This window comes from Mycena indigotica (assembly GCF_014461135.1).
Source record: "Mycena indigotica strain 171206Taipei chromosome Unknown Mind.scaff0011, whole genome shotgun sequence".
NCBI lineage: Eukaryota > Fungi > Basidiomycota > Agaricomycetes > Agaricales > Mycenaceae > Mycena > Mycena indigotica.
In genome coordinates, this window is record NW_023503010.1 from 1,005,446 (window position 1) to 1,029,042 (window position 23,597).

A 23,597-nucleotide genomic window follows, 5' to 3' on the forward strand; every position below is an offset into this window, starting at 1 on the left:
CCTGCAGCGCGTCGGGACACATGCTCGTGATGCACGCCGCGCTCGCCGCCTGGAAGTCCGGGTCGGCGCACGCGCACGTCGTGTTCGTCCTGGCACCAGACGGCGGGTCAGCGACGCGGGAGACGGGCAGATAAAAGACGGGCGACGCACGGGGTCCCGCAGGCCGAGTTCTGCGCGGCGGTCGTGAGGCACGTGAGCACGCACGGGCTCACGCCGCTCGGGTCGGCGTCCGCGGCGAGCACATTCAGGCCGAGGGCGGCGAGCGAGAGGGCGAGGGCGAGGACGGCTGCGACGAGCATGTCTTTCGTATTCGTAAGCGTCTTCGTGCGGGTGGGGCAGAAGGAAGGAACGGGCGCCACCGCGGCGTATTTATACCCCCCGCCCCGCGAAAAACGCTAATTTCCCGCTGCTCGCTTCCCCTCGTGGGGCGCTTCTTCGCTTCGCGCGCTTCTCGCCCAACGCGGGGGTGCCGCTCCCCTGTGCGGAGTCCAGACGGCGGCCATCTTTTCCCGGGCCTGGTGTCGTGTGGGGTGGCGTGGCGCGCGTGCGGTGGGTGTAATAGGCCCCCTCGGTGGAGCAGGACAAGTGTGCAAGGACATTTACATGACGGTCGGGATCAGACGTGTCACGCGTGAATGATTGGTAGTACCCATCATGATCATTGATCCCGGCTGCTCATAGGCCGCCCCGCTGTCTTGCTGCAAACAACACCGCAGTCGATTAGTCGTACACCAGCAGCGCCCGCGCATAGCTACATGGCTGTCCCTGCTTTTCCTGTCCAGCAGCACATCCATCCGCGCCTGCGCCCGCGCCAGCCCCCGGGTATCCCACATCCGCGCGCGCGCGCGGTGGATGCACACGCAGAGGAGGAGGAGCGCGGCGAAGGCGCCGAGGACGCCGAGGATCGTGCCGATGACCGCGGCGCTGTGCGGGGGGTCAGTGCCAGTGTGCGCAGAGGGAGGGAGGGAGAGGAGGCCAGCGGCGGCGGGCTGGGGCTGGGGCTTGCGCTGGGGACGGTGCTGGCGGAGGAGAAGGAGGCGGTGGGCGGGGGGAAGCGAGAGGGAGGTCGAGAGCTGCGTGCTCTGGTTCGACACGGGCCTGACCGATGACCCCGCGCCGGTCCCGCTCGTCGTCGTCGTTGTCGTCGGCGTGTCACGGGGGTCCTTTCGGTCGACGCAGTGCGTGAGACGGCGCGCATACGGCGCGGGCCGTAAGTGTGGTGCACGAACCGCATTGCGGTGGTAGCCCAGCCGAAGGAAGCATCGGCGTCGTGGGAAAGGCTCTGCACTGTCGACGTTGCCTCCCCGGGCCAGGCGCCGAGCGCGATTCCCTTCGTGCGCCAGAGCGAGAGCGGATTGAGACGTGGGTGCCGCACGCCCGTCGAGTCGCTGGCCGCGAGGAGACGGTGAGAGCGGGAGGAGCGGGACGGTGATTGGAAGAAGGCGGCCGGAGAGTGGAAGGGACTTCACAGTCGAGAGGTTTCGGGACGACCGTCGAGGAAGCTTGCCAAGACTCCCCGGCGGGTGCTGCCAGAGCGTATCGCGGCCGCGTCGGTCCCAAGCTGAAGCCCACCGAGCGCGCTGACGTTGCGCGGGGACCGGGGTGGATCCTATCGGTAAGGTGCGTCAGCGGCGAGCGCTCAGCCACACGGCCATTTGCACAGCACGCACTGTCCGTGTCGCCGTGCGGCCCCTCTAGCGGGTAACCAGGGAAAAGATCTGGGAAGTTATTTCAAGTTAGTACACTGGCAACGGCATGGTCGAAGCGGGGAGAGCCGCTCCGAGGGACCGAGTCTGCAAGGTAAAGGAAGGCAGGACACACCTGTTAACGGCCCGTCAAGCATCCACATCCACATGCACATGCGCGCGCGGGCCGGCATGCGCAGCGCGCCGTCGACGACGGTGGTAAAAGCCAAGGAGAAGACAGCGTGGGACTCGGGCAGCACAGCCCGCACCACGTGCCGCTTATCAACCACCTTCTTCTCCGCTCTCCACCGCCCCGACCCGACCCGCCCACGGTCCCGGGCGCAGATGCACAGGCCCGCGCGCGCGGGGACGGGCCGCGGACAATGCTGCTGACGCCGCGCCAAGCAGCCGTGGCCGCGTACTCGACGGTAGGCGGGCGCAAATCTATCCGCAAGAAACCGGCTAATACGACCAGTCGAGCCCCCAAATGGCTCTGGCGCGTCCACAGCGCTTGTCGCGGCCACTACCGGCCGCCGATGAGCCGCGGCTCGCCGGCAATCCCGTCGTGGGCGCCCGCTCAGCTCTCGCGCCCCCCGCTGGCCCCATACCCGCTCAGAACCCGCCGACCTGCCAGTGCACTAAACACGCCGCTCTCAGTGGTCAGCATCAATATTCTAGGCGACAACACGCATCTGGGAACTCCTCGGGTGACAAGCGCAAGGCTCGTGTGGACTGGCGCGGCTGCGTGCGCGACTCCGGAGTCCGAGGCTGGCCAGCCCGCACAGGTCTCTGCTGCCGTCCCCACTTGCCTGGAACGCCCCGCATCGCCCGGAACGCCTCCCGCGCGGGATCTCTGACGTCCGGAACCCCCCAACGCTGGTCAGCAAACTTGGCAACAACCACGAAGGCACTCACCGGGGACACCAATGCACAATTCGCTTCCGCTGCAAGCGTCGAATCCAAAGCTGGGAATCGGGAGTGGGTAAGCAAGCTGCTCGCGCGTCGTCAACAGCGATGGCGCTGAGAAAATCAAGTCAGGGCTGGTGCCAAAGCCAAATGCCGGCAATTTTGGCCAGAAGACGTTCTGGGGTGAGTTTTCCGCGTCGAGGGAGGTTCGCGGGACATATCCAAGATGTCTCGGCGCTCTGCAGCGGGTTATATCGGTGAGCGCTGAGCGCTATTCTTGCTCGTTCGCGCTGAATTCTTCAGCACAGGCAGGGCGGACATGGCGCTCCAGTTCCTGAGCATTTCGAGGGGAACAGGCCAACGGCTGGCTCTGCGCTCGCCGCGCTGCGTTGCGCGAAACTCGCGGACGGTGGGCCGAGTGCTCACGCGTCCGGCTCGCGACCTCCAGGGTGAGAAGGGGCAATACACCCTCCTGTCTCCAGCGAGTTTGAAGCGGAGTGACCCAGTGCTTGGGTCTGTGCAGCCCGGTTGGCCTTTTTCGAGGCCAGGGCCGTTCTCGGCCGTCTCCCGTTCGTCTCCCACGATATCGCGCGCATGAGTAGCGACGCCACGGGCACACACCTCCAGGAAGTTTCTTGCGAGACGAGCAAGCTGTTACGCGGCTCCAGGCCGTTCGCGCGCATTCCTTGAAGCGCCAACTCAAACACGGCAGGCAATATGCCGCAGCTCTCCAGTGGCCCTCTATCCAGAAATTAGCTCTGCGATGATTTGGACGCAGATTCCACCGCAAGCGGCAAGGTCTTCGATAGCTTGCTCCCGGGCACACTGCCCGACGCCAGCCAAGGAGCCTAAAGTCCTCATTCCCACTATCCCAAGCTTCCGCCCCCCGCCGTTTAAGCCCAGAGATCTGCCAGAACTCGCCGGGATCACTCTGGCCGAATCTTCGCTGTTTCGGCCTGAACCGGCTCTGGAGAGCATCGCCCACGTCCGCAAAGCATCGCAGGACAGCCGTGTGGCGCTTCTCGGCGCTTTGCGACCTGCCGCGTCGGCGCGTCGGCGCGTCGGCGCTTCGGCGCCGTTGAGCGCGTTCTCCGCGAGATTGGTGAGCGCGGGGCCCAAATCCTGCTTGTTGGCGCTGGAACCTTCCGCAGATGAGTAGAGCAACACAACAGCCAGAAAACCTCCTGAGGGAATCCTCCCCGGCCTTCCTTCTTTCTGTCAACCACCACAACTCCGCCGCAGCCCGCACCACGTGCTGCTTATAAACCACTTCACCCTTTTCGCTCTCCACCGTCCACCATCCCGACCCGCCCGCGGACAGTCCCGCATGACACGGCGGAGTCCCGCGCAGGGACGCGACACGGACACTGCCGCTAACACCGCTGAAGCTGGCGAAACTTGACTCCACCTACCGCGCTACCTGCCAAAGAGCTTGCGCGGCGAGCGGGGGGGCGCTATAACCCCAGCTACTCGTAGCTAATACGGTCCCTGTCCAGCAGCACATCCATCCGCGCCCGCGCCGCGTCTCCCACATCCCACATCCCATACAAAAATAAGCCCCTCACGCCCCCGGATACGCAAACGGGTACGTGACATGCTTCCCCTGCCCTTCCCCTGCGTCCCGCTCCTCAGGCCGTGCGAACGCGTGCCCGTCCGAGTACGCCTTGCGCGGGCTCGCGCCGGGCACCGGCAGTTGGGCCATCTCGGGCTGCACCGCCGGCGGCGTCGGCGTGCGGTCGAGCCGCCCATCGACGTCCACGCCCGAGAAGCGCGGATGGCTGTGCACCTGCTGCACCGCGCTCGTCCCGGTGTCGCCCGTGCCCGGCCGGTACGCGCTGGGCAGCCGCGGCCAGCTGACGCTGCGCAGCCACGGGTCCGCGGAGGTGCCGTCGCTCGCGGTGCCGGTGCCGACGGACACGCTCGTCCAGCTCAGCTGGTCCCCCGCGCCCGCGCCGGTGTCGCCGCCGGGATGCGCCGCGTCGAAGCCCGGCTCTGCGGCCCGACGTCGCGGCCAGGGCACGTAGTCCGCGACCCGGCGCCGCGCGGCCTGGGAGCGCGCGCGGTGGACGCACACACAGAGCAGGAGGAGCGCGGCGAAGGCGCCGAGGACGCCGAGGATGGTGCCGATGACCGCGGTGCTGGGCGGGGGGTCAGACTCCGTGTGGGCATGTCGCCGCCGGGATGCGCCGCGTCGAAGCCCGGCTCTGCGGCCCGACGTCGCGGCCAGGGCACGTAGTCCGCGACCCGGCGCCGCGCGGCCTGGGAGCGCGCGCGGTGGACGCACACACAGAGCAGGAGGAGCGCGGCGAAGGCGCCGAGGACGCCGAGGATGGTGCCGATGACCGCGGTGCTGGGCGGGGGGTCAGACTCCGTGTGGGCAGAGAGAGGGAGGGGACACACGTGGAGGGAGCGCGGGCGGCGGAGGCGAGCGGCGGCGGGCTCGCGCTGGGGCGGGCACCCGGGCCGGCGAAGGAGGAGGGTGTGGTGGTGGGCGGGGGAAGCGAGAGGGAGGTGGAGAGCTGCGTGCTCTGACTCAGGCCCGGGCTCGAGACCGGCCTGGCCGACGACCCCGCGCCGGCGCCGTCCCGGTTATCCCCGCTCCCTGCGCGCGTCGTCGTCGTCTGCGGCTTCTCCGCCGGCTTCGTCGTCGTCGCTACGTCCCTCGTAGTCGTCGTCGTCTGCTTCGCACCACCCTCGGCTCCCGGTCCGCCGGGTGCAGCGCCTGGCGGAGGCGGTGGCGGCGGGCTGTCCAGCGTCAGCAACTGGAGGGATGAAGGGGAGAGGCCTGGACGCACCCAGAGCCAGGACCGGGCGCCGCGGGGGGGCCGCCGGCGCTGCTGTCTACGAGGTCGACGTTGCCGAGGGCGGGGTTGGCGTTGGGCTGTGGTTGTGGTGGAGGAGGAGGAGGAGGGGGCGGAGGTGGTGGCGGTGGAGGGGGCATCTTGAGTCGGAAAGGAAGGAAGAGATGGAAAGAGAAGAAGGTTACGGATGTCGGAAGGAGAGAGTCGGGAGAGAGAACGGGAACGAGAAAGAGGGAGCGCAGGAAGCAGAGGGCGAAGTTCGCTGGCCGCCGCGCAATTGTCCGCCTTGAGCCGTGTCCTTGTCCGTCTTAAGCCTCCGCGCTCACACGGGCACCAGCACAATAGGGCGCGAAGGGAGAACAAGGCGGGTGAGCGTAAAAGGGAAGGGAAGGACAGCGTGGGCGCGGGAGCGGTCGTCGTCATGGCCGAGGACGACAGCTGTCAGCGGTCACTCGCACCGCGCGGTAAATCCTCGCTCTTCCCGCACATCTGCCCATCGTGGCGACGGCCGGGCGCCGGATATTTATTGCGTCGCGACGCCCCGCTCGTGTGCGGCCGCCGGCGTTCAAGTATTTCAAGACCATCATCATTGCAAACCATCATCATTGCAAACCAACAGCATCGCTACAAACCAATACAGATCTAGACCCTGATCATCCCATCATCGCATTACACTTGAGCCGCACGGCGCACACGGAGTCTCTACCGGCCGTGCGCGCTCGGCGCTCTCCCGCCCGGGCCGGCGCGGAGCATCTCCTGCTCTTCGCGGCACCTCTGCTGCTGCAGGACCAGCTCACTATGAGGTTATTCTTCACCAAATATTATTGCTTGAGGTTGGTGTGTTGAGCACCGTGGTTGAGCTCTGAATGTGAGGTTGAGGTTTGAGCTTGAGCTTTTTGCTGTGGAGGTTGAGGTTTTTGATTTGGAGGTTGCGGTTTTTGCTTTTGAGGTTGAGGTTTTTGCTTGTGAGGTTGAGGTTTTTGCTTTTGAGGTTGAGGTTTGCATTGATGAGGTTGAGGTTTTTGATCATCAAGGTAGAAATTTGACAGGTGACCACACCTGCATCAAACCTTGATGGCTCCACTGATTTTTCACCGACATTTGATCTGCTTATTATTGCTATCTTGTAAAAGATACAGAATTACACTTTACCTAACAATAAACAAAGAAGATAGATTATGAGATAGGTAATCTTAAAATTTATTCAGCAGTAATACAGATCATGACTCTGTATAACAGATGGTAACTGTTTGTACTACTGCAAGTGAATGAACTAAGTATAAAGTCTTTTTTTGCTCCCAGTAGATTACCAAAACCAATTAAGGTGCCTGTACCACTGAAGTTTGAAGGAAGAATGCAAAAGCAATAGGAAACGTTTCTATAATAATCAACCTGGTTGATGCAGACAAGGTTAGAGCATTGTAATAAACTCTCAAGTTGTTTACTTATGCTATCAGTTCAATGCCTAAAAGTAAGTGTATCATGCCGAACAGTTAATTCAAGCATTTTCCAGACATTCAGATTTAAACTTTGTACAAGGCAAGCACCATTTATTTTAAATTAATTTTAGTTCATTGGTAAGAGCCTAGTCATGTAATAAAGCTGGCAGGTTTCATTTGGAGCTTTTGGCCGGGTGGTTGATCAGTTTATGTCATTGATCAAGGTTTGATCAAGGCTCCATCAAGGTTTGATGCAGGTACCCGGATGACCTTGATCATGTCATGATGAAACCTCAGCAAAAAAAAGCTCAACCTCAACACCACAAACCTCAACCTCAGTAACTCAAGCACAATCCTCAGTTCTCCACACCCAACCTCAATTCCAAAAACCTCAACCTCAATTGCAAACCTCAAACCTCAAAGCTGAACCTCAACCACAGGAACCTCAACCTCAACCAGATGCAAAACCCCAAGCTCACATCCCAACCATGTTGGAAACCTCAAGCTCAAACCTCAACCATGCTTTAAACCTCACACAGCATAGCTCAAAGCTCAACCAGTATTATTTAGTGAAAACTACTCTTATAGCTCACGGCTATATAACATGGGAGTCATGAGGCTCCCCTTCTCCTACTTACACACATCCGGGACATGCGAGTTGGACTGCAGCATCTGTGTCGCATTCACACGGAGGTGGTTGTAACTCTCCCCCGGGCCGGGCCGCGGCGTCGCGCTGCGGCCGCGGCGCGAGGTCACGGTCTCGACCTGCTGCTGCAAACGCACCCACCGGCGCGTGGCCGTATGTGCCAGGGAACGAATCCAGAGCGCCGGCGTAGGGCTCAGGTGCCGCGTGGGGCTGTGACTCGGACCCCGGCGGCGGGCCAGAGAAACGTGCAGGAGTGTGGGTGTGCGCCGTGGAACCTAGTTCCGGCGTATAGCCCGCACGCTGTTGTAACTGAATACTGCATCCGGGGAATTGGGCGACTCCTGCGCAGGCCGCCGCGCGGCACGGAGCGCACGCACGCACTGCGGGGATCCCGTTTTTCGCACCGCACGTTGCTCGGGGCTTGGCTGTCGGCGGCGGCCATCTCTGCTGTGAAACAATTGTTGCATGGCAAGTCCATTTTCCGATTCCGGCAGACAGTTTCTCTCTCTCAACCTTTTCCGTACTAGTGACTGAGGGGCTTTCCTGACTGAGCGAGGTCGCCCTTCTCACCCTCTTTTTGTAGTGCTCCTAATAATATGACTAATAGGCTGTTATATCCCGTGCATCTTCGGACGCTCCGAGGGTTATCCTTGGAGCGCAACAGGGTTTTTACGCGATGAAGGTATCTGAGCGTTTCCCTTCAAACAGTTAATCTGCACGCAGACTCTCTCGGACCTGTTCGGACTCTCCGCCCATCAACTCGGATCTTTACCCATTTGGACTTTGGTTTGTTTACTTATATCCGTTAGGCATTCGCCTTGTTTCCTTTGCCTCGTGTATGTCTTCTCGTTCCCCTTACTTACTATGCCTTTGTACTTAACCCGCAGGGAGATCCTGCGGACCACATCGGATCTCCCTGCGAGGTCATATGCCTTATGTTTACCACTTAGTATAAATACTCGTACTCTACGATCCTGTACTTCAGTTTCGTTATTAACGTTTCTTGCCTCACTCTCCGCTCTCGTCCGACTCCTCCCCGCGTTCTAAGCCTTATCGCCTTCGGCGTCTCCGAACGTATCCGCGGGAGTTCACGTATTTGTTCAGACTTGCTTTCGGCCTGCAAGACGTGTAGTCGCTCACTCTGATATAGTGTTGTGATAGCCACTCGGTTCTGCTTCGGACTTTCCGTTACTTCCTTTCGGTTCTTGCATGGTACTTAACAGTATAACGAAACTCAACTACTCGCCTTGCCATGTCTGGACACTTTTCCCCAACGACTCCCTCTCCCCAACGCGCGGTTCTGTACGCTGCGCCTCACAACCCCCCTTTGGTTTCTCCTTTGGTTCAAATGCCTTCTCGGGATTGACACTCGCATACGGAGCAAGGCCTACAAGTCCGTGTTATGGCCGACCGTCGTCAATCCCGCTTGTTCAGTCAAGTACCTATTTTGCGCTCTCCTACTCAGTACGTCTCTTCCTCTCCTGGTCCAAACACACAATTCATTGTTCCCCCTCAATTCGCGGTTCCCCGGTATCAAGACATTCCTGTCAATACCGCTCCACCATACTTCATGCCTCAACCTCGTCGCCACTCATCTGATGCTATTTTCTTGGATGAATCGCTCCTCCCTCGGCCCCTCCGTAAATACGCCGACGCTCAAACTTCGCCCCGTCTTCACGAAATTGTGGAGACTAACGAAGGTGTTGGTGGGGGAAATCCGGGAGGTGATGGCGGCGATGGTGGGGATGAAGGTGGGGAACCCGAGGGTGGAAATGAAGGGCCAGGAGGAGGCGGAGGACCCGATACCCCTCCGAACCGAGGCTCTCCCCTTCCGGGAGGTGGCCCTGGCGGACCTGGTGGCCCGGGTGGCCCCGGAGGCCCCGGCGGTCCTGGTGGAGGTGGTGGAGGTCGAAGACCTGAGTCTTCTGCGTCTTCAAATCTGAGCGAAGATCGCCAGTGGTTCCGTAACGGTATGGCCGCCCTGATTGACGTTTTGACTGGCATTCGCAATGGTCAGCAACGTCCAACTACTCAGCGGCAATCCCGATCCAACCTTCGGAACCCCGACCCGTTTGATGGCTCGGAATCCTCAAAGCTAAGACCCTTCTTGGCTATTGTTTACCTGCATTTTGCTGAACGCCCTGACGCCTTCCCCGATGATGAATCTCGCATCAGCTACGTCCTCTCGTACTTGAAGGGATCAGCACTTGCTTGGTTCGAGCTGGCCATCTACGACGCCGACCCCAACTTCTTGCCAGCCTGGCATAACAACTTTCCAGCTTTTGTTCAAGAGCTGCAAGACCACTTCGGCCCTGTGGACCCCGTCGGTGACGCCGAGACTGCCCTTCGGCATCTCCGTATGTCCTCCGGCGACCACATCTCGAAATACTTGGTCGAGTTTCACCGTCTTGCTTCGCTTGCTGGCTGGGGTCTAGTCGCCCTTCGTTCTCAGTTTTACGAAGGTTTGGCTCCACGGGTTAAGGATGCACTCCTTAATATGGAATACGACACTACTCTCCTCGGCGTCAGCGCGGCAGCTAAGAAAGCTGATCACCGTTACTGGCAACGCGAGCCGAGAAGAAACGCAAAGGCATGACGTCTGGTAATGCCGGACGCTCCGACTCTTCGAGCTCTGCTCAGAGTTCGAATTCTAACCAGAAGGGTGGTGGGAAGAAGAAGGACAGTCATCGGTCCTCTTCGGGAAATTCTGGTTCTTCCTCGTTGTCTAACAACTCGGGCAACAACAACAACGGCAACAGGGGTAACAACAACGGAAAGGGTTCGGGTTCTCCGAATACCTCCAAACCCTACGCCAATGTGCTCGACAAAGACGGGAAGCTAAGTCAAGCCGAAAAGGATAGGCGCAAAAAGAACAAGTTGTGCCTGTACTGCGGCGAAGACGGCCATATGCGGGACAAATGTCCCCATATTCCGGCCAACAAGACGGCTTCTGGGAAAGCGTCGACCGCGGAGACCTCCGGTAAATCCGCAAACACCTCCAACGCTAACGAGTCAAAAAAATAGTTAGCAGCTCTGGCGATACCTCCTCGCACGCCCAGAGCTGCGTTGACTCAGGTGCGATTTCCGAGGTTGTCCTCAACGCGTCCGCTCTTTCCCCTAAAGCCCTTTTCCTTGATCTACTCGTCTCTCTAGTTTCTCCTCTCTCTCTCGGACTCTCCCAGCCGTATTCAACCACGGTAGTATCGGACTTAGCGAAGGTAGCTTCGGGTTTCAACATCCTGTTGCATACTCTTGTCGACTCGGGCTCTTCTCATTGTTTTATATCTTCATCTACTTGTGAAACGCATCATATTTCCTCGTATTCGATCGCTCCGATTCGACTCCGATACCTCGACGGCTCTTTCTCTCTAATCGATCGGCAAGTCCGATTGCCTATTCGGTTTCCTTCTGGCGAAGTGCACCTCTTGGACTTCTTTGTCACCCGTCTTGATTCTCCCAGTGATTTGGTACTCGGATACAACTGGCTTCACCGCTTCAATCCGTTGATTGACTGGTCGATGGCTAGTATCTCTTTCCGGACTACAGTTATTGAAGATTCTGTGTCGACACACGAGCCTCTGGCTCCTTCTGCTTCGGAAGTTCCGCATCTGCCCCGAACTGTCCCTAGCTCGCACCCTGCCAACCTTCCTCGGGCTCACGACCCAACTTTAACACCTTCTTCGGATCCTATTCCTTATTCCCTTCCCTCGACATCAGAAACCCCCATCTCCGCACCGCTTGTCTCTCTGGTCTCCGCTAGTGCTTTCTCTGCTGTTCTCGCTCAGAAAGGTACAGTTCAGTACGTCCTCCGAATGCAACCCTCGGAGGAAGCACGGGCGCGAGCCGGGTCTGTTGATGAAGACCTCTCGGCTCTTCCGAATGAATACCGGGAGTTTGCTGACGTTTTCTCTGAGTCAAAAGCCTTCAACTTACCACCTCATCGGGAGTACAATTTGCACATCGAAACTGAACAGGGTGAAGTCCCTCCAATTGGCCATATCTACTCGCTCTCTGAAAAGGAGCTCGCGGCCCTTCGGGATTTCCTGGACAAAAACCTTAAGTCTGGCTTCATTTACCCTTCTAAATCGACTCACGGAGCTCCCATACTTTTCGCGAAAAAGAAGGACGGTTCGCTTCGCTTATGCGTTGACTATCGTGGTTTGAACAAGATCACGAAAAAGGACCGTTATCCACTTCCTCTTATCGCTGACCTTTTGGACGCTCCGGGACGGGCCCGAATCTACACCAAACTCGACTTGCGGCACGCTTACCACCTACTTCGCATCGCTGAGGGCGATGAATGGAAGACGGCCTTTCGCTCTCGCTACGGCTCTTACGAATGGCGAGTTGTACCTGAAAGCTTGACCAACGCCCCTGCAGCCTGGCAACGCTTTCGTCAACAGTCTGTTCGCAGATTTGCTGGACGTGTGTGTTATTGTTTATTTGGATGACATTCTGATTTATTCGGACGATCCGGAAACAACATACGGCCCACGGTCAGGAAGTCCTAAAGCGACTCCGCGCTGCCAACCTTTACTGCAAGCTTCCCAAATGCGAATTTAGCGTCACTACGACAGAGTACTTGGGGTACATCCTCTCCCCCGACGGTTTCCGTATGGCTCCCGAAAAGGTCGCCGCCGTCATTGATTGGCCTACCCCGCGTAAAGTCAAGGACGTTCAGTCCTTCCTTGGCTTTTGTAACTTCTATCGGAGGTTCATAGACGGCTATTCGGACATTACTGTCCCTCTTACCCGTCTAACGCGTACTAACGTCAAATGGGTTTGGTCTTCTGATTGTCAAAAGGCCTTTGATCATTTAAAGGCTGCTTTTTCTCATGCACCCATTCTTCACCATTGGGTTCCCGGTCGGCAAATCACGGTTGAGACCGATGCCTCCGACTATGCTATTGTGTCTATTCTTTCGATTGACGGCGACGATGGCGACATCCACCCTGTGGCTTTCCGAAGTCGCACCCTCGGACCTTCCGAATTGAACTACGACGTTCACAATAAGGAGCTCCTCGCTATTTTCGATGCTTTTTCAGTGTGGCGCCACTACCTTGAAGGCTCGGAGACTCCTATCGACGTGGTCACTGACCACAAGAACCTCGAGTATTTCTCTTCTACGAAGATACTCACGCGTCGTCAAGTTCGCTGGTCTGAATACCTTTGTCATTTCAACTTGACAATCCGCTTCCGTCCGGGCCGCCTGGGCGGAAAGCCCGATGCTTTAACTAGACGATGGGACGTCTACCCTAAAGAGGGGAAAAAACGTACCGGCAAGTTAACCCCCAAAATTTGCGTCCTATCTTTTCTTCTGACCAACTATCGGCATCACTACGGGCTACCCTGCTCAAGGACGTTTGTCTTCGCGCAACTGTTGTCATGGACCTCGAAAAACTCCACAAAGACATTCGAGAGCACCTCCGTGACGATCCGGCTGCTGTCATCGGCATTACCGCTGCTGAATCTGGCTCTTCTAACCGCTGGACTCTTGACGAATCTGGGCTTTTACGCCTTGATGGTCGCATTTACGTTCCCTTAACCAACGGGACGAAGAACTCCGAGTACGTGTACTTCAGTATCGTCATGATCATATTCTGGCTGGTCACTTCGGTCAGAATCGTACTTTGGAACTAGTTCGGCGCGACTATACTTGGCCGGAGCTCCGAACCTTTGTCCGAGTCTATGTTCAGTCTTGCGTTCTTTGCAAGCGCAACAAGAAGCCTCGACACAAGCCATACGGTTTACTCAAGCCGTTACCTGTCCCTCTTCGCCCTTGGCATTCTATTTCCAGGACTTCATTGAAGGCTTACCCAAATCTGGCGAGTACGATACTATCCTGGTTATTGTTGACCGCGCATCTAAGCAAGCGATCTTCATTGCCTGCGATAAACACATCGACTCCCTGGAGCTGGCACGGCTTTTCCTTATCCATGTCTTTTCGAAACACGGTCCCCGAACACGTCACTTCGGACCGAGGTAGAGAATTCGTCTCAGCATTCTTTCGATCTCTTGCTATGCTCTTGAACATGGAGATGCACTATACGTCTGGCTACCACCGGAGGCTGACGGACAAACCGAACGTGCTAACCAAACCCTCGAGCAGTACATTCGCATGTACACTTCATACCAGCAAGATGATTGGGACCAACTCTTACCCTTAGCTGAGTTTGCTTATAACAACGCCTCCTAACGCGTCACGGGCATCTCACCTTTCTTCGCTAACAAGGGTTATAATCCAACTCTTACGGTCAATGCTGACTTGGACGTTCCGAACATTCCCGCTAGAGACTACACTGTCGAACTTCAATCGCTTCACGAGTTCCTACGCGAACAAATTACTTCTGCTCAGGAAAGGTATAAGGAGACTGCTGATCGAAAGCGGATTCCCCAACCTGACCTGGCAGTTGGCGACTCAGTCTATGTCCTGGCGAAGTACATTCGGACGACCCGACCAACTCCGAAGTTCTCTGAACAATTCCTTGGCCCCTACGAAATCATTGCGAAACCCAGTTCTGCTTCATATACGCTACATCTTCCAAAAAATATGCGAGCCATTCACCCAGTCTTTCACGTATCTCAGCTCGAAACTTCCATTCCTAACCCCTTCCCTGATCGCGAACCGGAGCCCCCGGGCCGCGGTCGAGGTAGATGGTGAAGAACAATGGGAAGTTAAAGAGATTGTTGATTCTAAGATCGATCGGAGATGCCGAGTTAGACTCCGCTACTATGTCGAATGGCTTGGTTTCGAAAACACTGACGAGCAATACTCCTGGGTTGGCGCTGACGACATTGCGGATGCTCCTGACCTGATCGAGAGTTTTCACAAGAAGTATCCTCAGAAACCTGGGCCTGACTACTAATGCCCTTCGGACTCTCCGTCTTACTCCGACTTCTTACTCTTGGTCACTCTGGTCTTTTCGGCACTTGGTTTCTTGCGGTCTTCTATTTACATTGGGCTATTCTATTTACTGCCCTTGTCTTGGTCCCTTGGACGACCCCTCGCCCTTATCGGCCTCTCCGCCCTTCTCCGAATTCTTCTTCGACTTCTTCTTTGGAGGCTGCTCAGCCTCGGGTTCGGGGGTCGCCGGCTTCTCCTTGCGCTTTGCCTCCTTCTCGTCCTCAAGCCTCCTTGCCTTGTGGCGCTTGTGCTCCATCTCCCGTCTTGCTTTGTCCAACCTATCACGCCAGTTCGCGTCGTATTCTCGGTCGGTTATGTTCAACCGCTCGCGCAGGTCGGCTTGGTTGCGGTAAAGCCGAGCCCGGGCTCGGGACCTCCGCGCCTCGTACGCCTCTTGCGACTGGTGCTCGGGCTCCTCCGAGTGTTGCCGAACCCGCCCCGCGACCTTAGTTCGGTATGCCACGTCATAGTCGACGAACTCGTAGGCGGTGTTTTCGACATTTTCGTCGCTATGGTTGCGGCGCCAACGTCAATATGGCGTTTTGGTTGCCGTGCGCATACGACAACAAGTTGTCGATATCTTCCTTGTTGTCGCGCTAAAGGTTGGTTAGTACTTCAGATACTCCGTTGACATCCGATAACGCACTATTGCTTGGTTGAACCCTGCGAGCGACTTCTGCGTCGCGTTCAACTCCATCGTCATACTCTTGACGCCCTCGCCGTACACCCCCAACCCATCCTCCAAGTCCTGCACCCTTCGGCGCAGCCGCGCAAGCTCCGAGCGAGAGCCTCCACCCGAGGCGAACCTCTGCTCAAGGAGCCTCCGGCGGGCCTCCTGTGCGTCGCGCAGGTCGCATTTCTGCTTCTGTCGGCGACACCGCGTGCACGCCGGCCCGGTCCAGCGACGCAGGGCTCCTGCTCTCTGTCCGCTGTTGGTCGACGACTGCAGCGTTTACACTCTGTTGAGTTGGGTTAGTACGGCTCACTTCGGACGATCCGCCACGCACCGACTGGTGGCAGCTCGGCCTCGTTCGGCCCGTCCGAATCGCTGGGTGCCTCCTCTCTAGCCGGCTCCTTGCCCTTGCGGGACTTCTTCTTTGGGGCGGCCTTTTTGCTCGGCCCTTGGTTGTTGTTGTTGGGTGGCTGGCGGTTTGGTGCTGCGGACGACATGGGGGAAATTGATGGCAATGGTCGGTTTCTCCGCCGCCTTATATGGTGAAAATTTCGGCAATCACCGGCAGGTCACGTTTTGTTCTAGATGGTTCTATGACTCTCGGGGCGAGAGTCTTAACGGGGGAGTACTGTTATATCCCGTGCATCTTCGGACGCTCCGAGGGTTATCCTTGGAGCGCAACAGGGTTTTTACGCGATGAAGGTATCTGAGCGTTTCCCTTCAAACAGTTAATCTGCACGCAGACTCTCTCGGACCTGTTCAGACTCTCCGCCCATCAACTCGGATCTTTACCCATTTGGACTTTGGTTTGTTTACTTATATCCGTTAGGCATTCACCTTGTTTCCTTTGCCTTGTGTATGTCTTCTCGTTCCCCTTACTTACTATGCCTTTGTACTTAACCCGCAGGGAGATCCTGCGGACCACATCGGATCTCCCTGCGAGGTCATATGCCTTATGTTTACCACTTAGTATAAATACTCGTACTCTACGATCCTGTACTTCAGTTTCGTTATTAACGTTTCTTGCCTCGCTCTCCGCTCTCGTCCGACTCCTCCCCGCGTTCTAAGCCTTATCGCCTTCGGCTTCAGGTGGTATACCCAGTCTTTTGCAAAAGATGTGGGCCACTGCCCACCAGTCTAATGCAAAAGATGTGGGCAATTGCCCACAAGTCACAAGCCTGTAATATAAATACTAGATTAAAGAGCCAAATTGATAGCTATGACTAAGCTAATGCCATATATGGTTATAGAAGTCACTATTTCTTCAGGCCGATGATTCGGTATATAATTTGGAACAGTTTATAATACAGGGCAAGGGAATTGATGTAATCACATGTCACATTGATGGAACAGAGCCTAATAAGCAAATCAATTGATCTTCATCAAAAATGGTTCCACATCAAAAACATTCTATCAAAGGCATTGATCCCATCACCTAGAAGGTGCTAGAAAGCCCTAAAATAATTAATTATTATGAAAATACCCAAAGAGAAGAAACTCTAAGGGTCCGCCCGCTAGGTAGCTGACTATATACTGCTTGTCCATAGCTGCCGCTGTCAGGCACAGAAGGCCTGGATGGTATGGCAGGCGAGGTCCCAGGGCGACTGTCGGGAGGGTGTTGACAGATCGGTAATTGTGCAGGCGAGATGGAGGGCAGGACCGGAGTCGAAACCAGAATCAGACCAGAATCGGAATCATCTCTGAGAGGCCAAAAGGGAGGTTCCCCTGACATTTACTTTCAATCAGTTTTATTTTTTCATTTATCAAGGTTTTAGAAATATACTCATTCTTGTCACACTATTTCACAAAAATAATGCCCCCTGACTATTTTTCGTCCAAAGCCCTAGTGTGTTTCTAGTATTGTTGTCAATATGACATTGATTGACAAAAATCATTCATGAGTTTAGTATTTACAGTATCTACATCCAGAATGACCTGGCCAAATACAATTATATTATGTTTGAGAGATAATATATTATAAATGATTCTAATCATATTCAGAGCCTCAACACAATAATATATTTGTAGTATAGTATAATCATATTTGGATTCCAAATCTGATTATGTTATGAATATATTCAACTATAATCTAGTATGCTTATCCCTATATAAATTTGATATAGTTGCTACACAAAAATTTGCTAAACTGTGAGGGTAACTTGCTTTCAGGCCTCTTCAATTCTTTTTGGAGCTAAGTATAGGGACCCTCAAAATACTTACACTTAGGGACATTGCTCCAAGAATTAAGTCAGCTAGTGCCTAGTAGAAACTTGACCAGAGTTCCTACACTATGTTCAGCAGAGTAATCCCAAAGTGATTACTATTAAAACTCATTTCTCCTATAGGACTGTAGCAATTTATTCAACTTGGCATGCCACAAGGGTGTTACATCCAGTGATCGCCCAAGAGGCCTCTTTGGCTGGCAGCGGGAACCCAGGGGCCTTGGAAGGGCCAGAGGCCTCTTTCTAGGAGGCCCTTGGGGGCCCTTTTGATCATGATCATCAATTTTTACTTCTCTAGATAATCATCGACATCCGAAAGGTACAAAGCGTCATCATTGGGGATTGCATCAGCTTCAGCATCAGCCAGATCGTTTTGGCGTTGTACCTCCGCCTGCTCATCAATCTCATCTTGCTGTATAGGATCGATGCGGTGACGTGATACAGATTATACCGACTGATGCAATCATGATCCAATCACAAGGGCCTTGCAAGGCCCTCGAGTCTGGCAGCCTGGAGCCCAAGGGCCCTGGCCAAGGGCCCCAGAGGCCTCTGCCATCAAAGGGCCTTGGCACCTTGGGCAATCACTGGTTACATCGGCGCTGAAATTAAATTGTCGGCACCTTTTGTCAATCTGCATGACTGCCAAAAATTTTCGGGCCTATTTAGTGGCCTGGAGGGCCGCCGAATTTTTTTTGATGGTCTGATGGGTGTTTGATATTCATCATCCAGGCTGTGGGCCTGTGACACGCCGAAATATTTCGGCATTGGAGGGCCGGTGTGACGCGTGACCGCCCGAATTGAATAAAATGTTACAGTAGTGGTGATTTATTGCTTCATGGAATCACTATATAATAAATCATATATAACAATGGATCATATATAACATTGATTTAAAGTATGTGACTATCATAATCCATCTTACTATATTTTGAATATTCTGTGCCCATAATCTCATATAGTCATAATAGAGACATTGCGCCACTGCCATTGGAGGCATTCAATGGCTCCAATGGCTCATTAAATTTCCACTGACATTATCTCTAGACATTATTTATTCACAAAAATTGGAGATTGACTATATGATAAGGTAATCTATTCGGCCCCAAAATCTGGTCCCAAAAAGGCCAAAAAATGCAGCCATTGAAGCCATTCAATGGCTGTGGCGCAACGTCTCTAATATAATACATTGAAACATAATCATATTCAAGTGATTGACCAATGCCATAATATATTCCTAATATTCTGAACTGCATGTTGAGAGAGTAGTTGGACTTGCAGTTGAACCAATTGTTTCCGAAATGTGCCAGACAAGCATATAGCGGAACGAGAGTGCCGTCGACCATCAGCCAACCATCCCGCCATGCAGGGCACGAATGCTCTTCGACCCATTCCTTTGCCTGCTCCTTTTCCTCCTCGGTTGGCCAGCGGATTGCAGATTTCCAGACACGGTCACGGCACAAGGCAGCAATGACCCGCCGAGTGGACTTCACAACGGTCCCAAATCCCAGCCCAAGCTGCAGGCCGACTTTTCGTACGCTGACACCATTTCCGTAGTGCCCAAATCGGTAGAGGGCAACAGCGAGCTGCGAATCGACCGCAAGTTGTTCAGCAGTGTCGGAGTTGTTGTGGAAAACAGGGTCATCTTGGATCGCATCCAGCAGGGCGTCGAATGTTGCCAGCGTGACACGAAGATAGGATCGGAAGAAGTTGGGGAAGCCGGTTTTCCAGTCCTCGAGCAGCACCGAGAGAATGTTGCCCTTGGGAATGACACGACGCTCATTGAGATAGTGTTGAGCATGCAGAGAGATGAGACCCAGCATGAGCATGTCGGAGATGGGCATGTTCTCGTCGTCCTCGGCCGCGGCGTCGTCTGCCGGCGCGTTGGGAGCACCTGCAGCATCTTCCTCATCCTCGAGCTCCTGGAAGGCCTCCAGGACCTTCATGATCCTGATCATCTCCAAGATCTCGTCCGTGTCGCGCTGCCGCTCGGTCTTTTGCTGCATCGGAGCAGCAGTGGAGGCGGGAAGAGGCAAGAGAGATGGATTATTGATAAGATAGACGCGCCTCACGGATCACGCTTGCGTAATATATTTTAATTTACTCTGCCTTGCCCTACCGTGAACACCCGGGGCAAGATTCCAGTGAACAGTGATCAGCTTCGTGTCTTCGCATCGATCTGCCCAACATCATGATTGAGCATCGGAAGCTAGGCCAGGGGAGTATAAGATCTATCAGGGCCGCCCGCTGTCGAGGCCCTTCTACTACATCTTGCGCGGAGCCCCGATGCAGCCCGCCACATCGACCCGGCGGCCCCTCTTCGCGGGCCTCTTCCGCCATGCTCGACGCCTCACTAGCGACGGAGGGAAGCTCTCACCCACGGGCCGGCGCCGGCGCACCGGGTCAGACCCGCGGGCGGTCGTGCTGAGCACGCTGCCAGCCGAGTTGTGGATAAAGGTCTTTGAGCACATCCCCAACTACCTCCTGCTTTCCGTCACCCTCACCTGCCGTGCGTTCCGCGCACTCGCCCAGCCGCTCCTTTTCGCAAGCATCTCTACCCATCCGGAGGAAAGGAAGCCGTCCCCCGGCGTTCTTCGTGTCGCCGGGCAGACTGCACGTTACCGCAAGCGCGTTAACGAGCGGACCGCTTTCTTCTTTTCGCCCCAGATTTGCCACGCTGTGCGTGTCTGCCGCATCTCCCTCCCGCTCCCAGAGGACGAATGCGACGGCGACGATCTTGTCGACCACATCTTTGCTATGCTCCCCCATTTGCCGAACCTCCGCGCGCTGGAATGCCGCCACATCCGACTGACGCCCCTGCGGCTACACGTGCTTCGTCGACTGGAGCTGCCGACAATGTCGTTTGACTTGTGCTTTGGGAACATGGCCGACTTGGCCGGGATGCCGTCTATGCCTTTGCGCGAAGTGACTTTCAAGTACTCCGACGCCTCGATTGCGGGTCAGGCGAGCCCGTGCCCCGTTTTCCTCTCGCCCGATCACCTCGAGACGCTTCATGCCACAACGACACGTGTCCTCGACTCCCTCGCCAGCTCCCGTGTGCCCTTCACCCGTCTTCGCACGCTCGAGCTGCCCGGCGAGTGTCTTGCGTCACGCCACTTCATTGCTGCGCTTGCTCGTTGCCCAGAAGTGGAGAACATCGCGCTCCATGCGACGGACTATCTTCCCCAGGCCAACTTCACCCTTCCTGACGGCGTCCTGCCACACTTGCGCAGCTATCGAGGACCCCACCACTTTGCCGCGGCCTTCCTTCGCCACCGCACGGCGGAGAAACTCGAGGTGTCGGTCCCGTGCCGGCCAGCCAGCCTGGAGTCGTCGCTGGCCAAGTTGTACGGGCAACATGACAGCCTAAGCGGTGCCAGCAACACCTTGCGTTCCCTCTCGTTTCCGCTCACGAGCGCCGACATCCCCGCCCCGCTGCTCGGGACAATCCACGTTGCCTTCCCCATGCTGTCCGCGCTCGCTATCCCAGACCCGGCCCTGTCCTCCAGCGAAATCAAGGCGCTGCTAAACGCCGTCCCCGCCCACTACGCCCTCACCGATCTCACGCTCCGCATCCAGGGCCGCGACAAGTTCAACCTGTGGATCCCCCCCGCCGAGGCCGCGGCCGACGCCGCTAGCTGCTTCGGCAAGGTGCGGCTGTCGCTGGTGAAGACATACCCCAGCATCCGGCACGTGCGCTTCTTGTATGGCAGCGAGGGCGCCAGCCTGCACTGGGAGCGCAGCCAGACCAGCGGCTTGTTTGTCCAGGTCGGCCAGTGATACTCGTATGGACCCTCGATGTTTTTGTATGTATGATTCTTGTAACGACTCTGGGTTTCGGAATGTACCATTAACGGTTTAGTACACTGATGGAGAAGCACGACCTTGGTGGGATCTTCTTGTCATTATTCACTTGCCCAGAGTCTTGCCCGAAGGTTTGCCCAGAGTTTTGCCCACCTACCGTGAGCTCCCCTAATATTTAATCAACCATAATATAATTCTGGCCAGCACTATTTTGAACTGGAATCAACATTTATTTAATTTCCCCTATTGTACACGCACAGCTCATGCGATGACACATTTGACATTAGCTGCAAGTGATCGCTCCACCGTTGCTGATGCCATTGTGGAATCGATTCGTGATTCAAGTAGGTGTTTGGGTGAACATCTGATTGTGAAGGTCAATTCACACGCATGGACGATGACGCGGCGGCCGTCTAAAGTGTGTGCGAAGAGTCGCACAAACTATTGTGTCTCACCAGCGAGGTAGCCTGAGCATCACCGTTTACACACAGACTAGGAATGCTTCGGAAGCTGGCAAAGGGTGCGAGATGGTAGAACAGCAGACTATTTGTTCGCCCTGACCGTAGGCTTTCTCTGTCCCTGGCAGTCATTCCGGGTCCTCTGATCAAATTTAGGGTATGGCGAATTATAAGTAAGACCTTCTAATGATTGTCGGCTCACCCCCACTTCACGACCAACGCGGATCTTCCTGTGCCAACAGGGGCCAGCAGTCGGTCTATCTTGAATAGGCGATCAGCGCTATCAGCAGTGAACAGTGATCAGCTTCGTGTCTTCGCATCGATCTGCCCAACATCATGATTGAGCATCGGAAGCTAGGCCAGGGGAGTATAAGATCTATCAGGGCCGCCCGCTGTCGAGGCCCTTCCACTACATCTTGCGCGGAGCCCCCATGCAGCCCGCCACGTCGACCCGGCGGCCCTTCTTCTCGGGCCTCTTCCGCCATGCTCGACGCCTCACTAGCGACGGAGGGAAGCTCTCACCCACGGGCCAGCGCCGGCGGGCCGGGTCAGACCCGCGGGCGGTCGTGCTGAGCACACTGCCAGCCGAGTTGTGGATAAAGGTCTTCAAGCACATCCCCAACTACCTCCTGCTATCCGTCACCCTCACCTGCCGTGCGTTCCGTGCACTCGCCCAGCCGCTCCTTTTCGCAAGCATCTCTACCCATCCGGAGGAAAGGAAGCCGTCCCCCGGCGTTCTTCGTGTCGCCGGGCAGACTGCACGTTACCGCAAGCGCGTTAACGAGCGGACCGCTTTCTTCTTTTCGCCCCAGATTTGCCACGCTGTGCGTGTCTGCCGCATTTCCCTCCCGCTCCCAGAGGACGAATGCGATGGCGACGATGTTGTCGACCACATCTTTGCTATGCTCCCCCATTTGCCCAACCTCCGCGCGCTGGAGTGCCGCCACATCCGACTGACGCCCCTGCGGCTGCACGTGCTCCGGGGACTGGAGCTGCCGACAATGTCGTTTGACTTGTGCTTTGGGAACATGGCCGACTTGGCCGGGATGCCGTCTGTGCCTTTACGCGAAGTGACTTTCAAGTACTCCGACGCCTCGATTGCGGGTCAGGCGAGCCCGTGCCCCGTTTTCCTCTCGCCCGATCACCTCGAGACGCTTCATGCCACAACGACACGTGTCCTCGACTCCCTCGCCAGCTCCCGTGTGCCCTTCACCCGTCTTCGCACGCTCGAGCTGCCCGGCGAGTGTCTTGCGTCACGCCACTTCATTGCTGCGCTTGCTCGTTGCCCAGAAGTGGAGAACATCGCGCTCCATGCGACGGACTATCTTCCCCAGGCCAACTTCACCCTTCCTGACGGCGTCCTGCCACACTTGCGCAGCTATCGAGGACCCCACCACTTTGCCGCGGCCTTCCTTCGCCACCGCACGGCGGAGAAACTCGAGGTGTCGGTCCCGTGCCGGCCAGCCAGCCTGGAGTCGTCGCTGGCCAAGTTGTACGGGCAACATGACAGCCTAAGCGGTGCCAGCAACACCTTGCGTTCCCTCTCGTTTCCGCTCACGAGCGCCGACATCCCCGCCCCGCTGCTCGGGACAATCCACGTTGCCTTCCCCATGCTGTCCGCGCTCGCTATCCCAGACCCGGCCCTGTCCTCCAGCGAAATCAAGGCGCTGCTGAACGCCGTCCCCGCCCACTACGCCCTCACCGACCTCACGCTCCGCATCCAGGGCCGCGACAAGTTCAACCTGTGGATCCCCCCCGCCGAGGCCGCGGCCGACGCCGCTAGCTGCTTCGGCAAGGTGCGGCTGTCGCTGGTGAAGACATACCCCAGCATCCGGCACGTGCGCTTCTTGTATGGCAGCGAGGGCGCCAGCCTGCACTGGGAGCGCAGCCAGACCAGCGGCTTGTTTGTCCAGGTCGGCCAGTGATACTCGTATGGACCCTCGATGTTTTTGTATGTATGATTCTTGTAACGACTCTGGGTTTCGGAATGTACCATTAACGGTTTAGTACACTGATGGAGAAGCACGACCTTGGTGGGATCTTCTTGTCCAGCAGACCCACA

At 56.3% G+C, this 23,597-nt stretch overlaps 4 protein-coding genes across 4 annotated transcripts; 2 read left to right on the forward strand and 2 right to left on the reverse strand.

Moving 5' to 3' along the window:
• Window positions 1-4,152: 4,152 nt before the first annotated feature.
• MIND_01162300 (uncharacterized protein) lies at window positions 4,153-5,532 on the reverse strand (the record flags this gene model as incomplete). The annotated part of the gene is made up of 3 exons (XM_037368146.1): window positions 4,153-4,729; window positions 4,992-5,336; window positions 5,387-5,532. 3 exons carry the CDS (start codon window positions 5,530-5,532, stop codon window positions 4,153-4,155), a joined length of 1,068 nt encoding a protein of 355 aa, XP_037215072.1.
• Window positions 5,533-18,368: 12,836 nt separating this feature from the next.
• MIND_01162400 (DDE Tnp4 domain-containing protein) lies at window positions 18,369-19,279 on the reverse strand (the record flags this gene model as incomplete). The annotated part of the gene is made up of 2 exons (XM_037368147.1): window positions 18,511-18,523; window positions 18,561-19,279. The coding sequence occupies 2 exons, from the start codon at window positions 19,277-19,279 to the stop codon at window positions 18,511-18,513; spliced, it is 732 nt and encodes a 243-aa protein (XP_037215073.1).
• A 271-nt stretch (window positions 19,280-19,550) lies between these two features.
• MIND_01162500 (uncharacterized protein) lies at window positions 19,551-21,053 on the forward strand (the record flags this gene model as incomplete). Its single annotated transcript, XM_037368148.1, has 1 exon — window positions 19,551-21,053. The coding sequence occupies exon 1, from the start codon at window positions 19,560-19,562 to the stop codon at window positions 21,051-21,053; it is 1,494 nt and encodes a 497-aa protein (XP_037215074.1). The 5' UTR covers window positions 19,551-19,559.
• An 892-nt stretch (window positions 21,054-21,945) lies between these two features.
• On the forward strand, window positions 21,946-23,460 carry MIND_01162600 (uncharacterized protein; the record flags this gene model as incomplete). The annotated part of the gene is made up of 1 exon (XM_037368149.1): window positions 21,946-23,460. The coding sequence occupies exon 1, from the start codon at window positions 21,967-21,969 to the stop codon at window positions 23,458-23,460; it is 1,494 nt and encodes a 497-aa protein (XP_037215075.1). The 5' UTR covers window positions 21,946-21,966.
• Window positions 23,461-23,597: the final 137 nt, after the last annotated feature.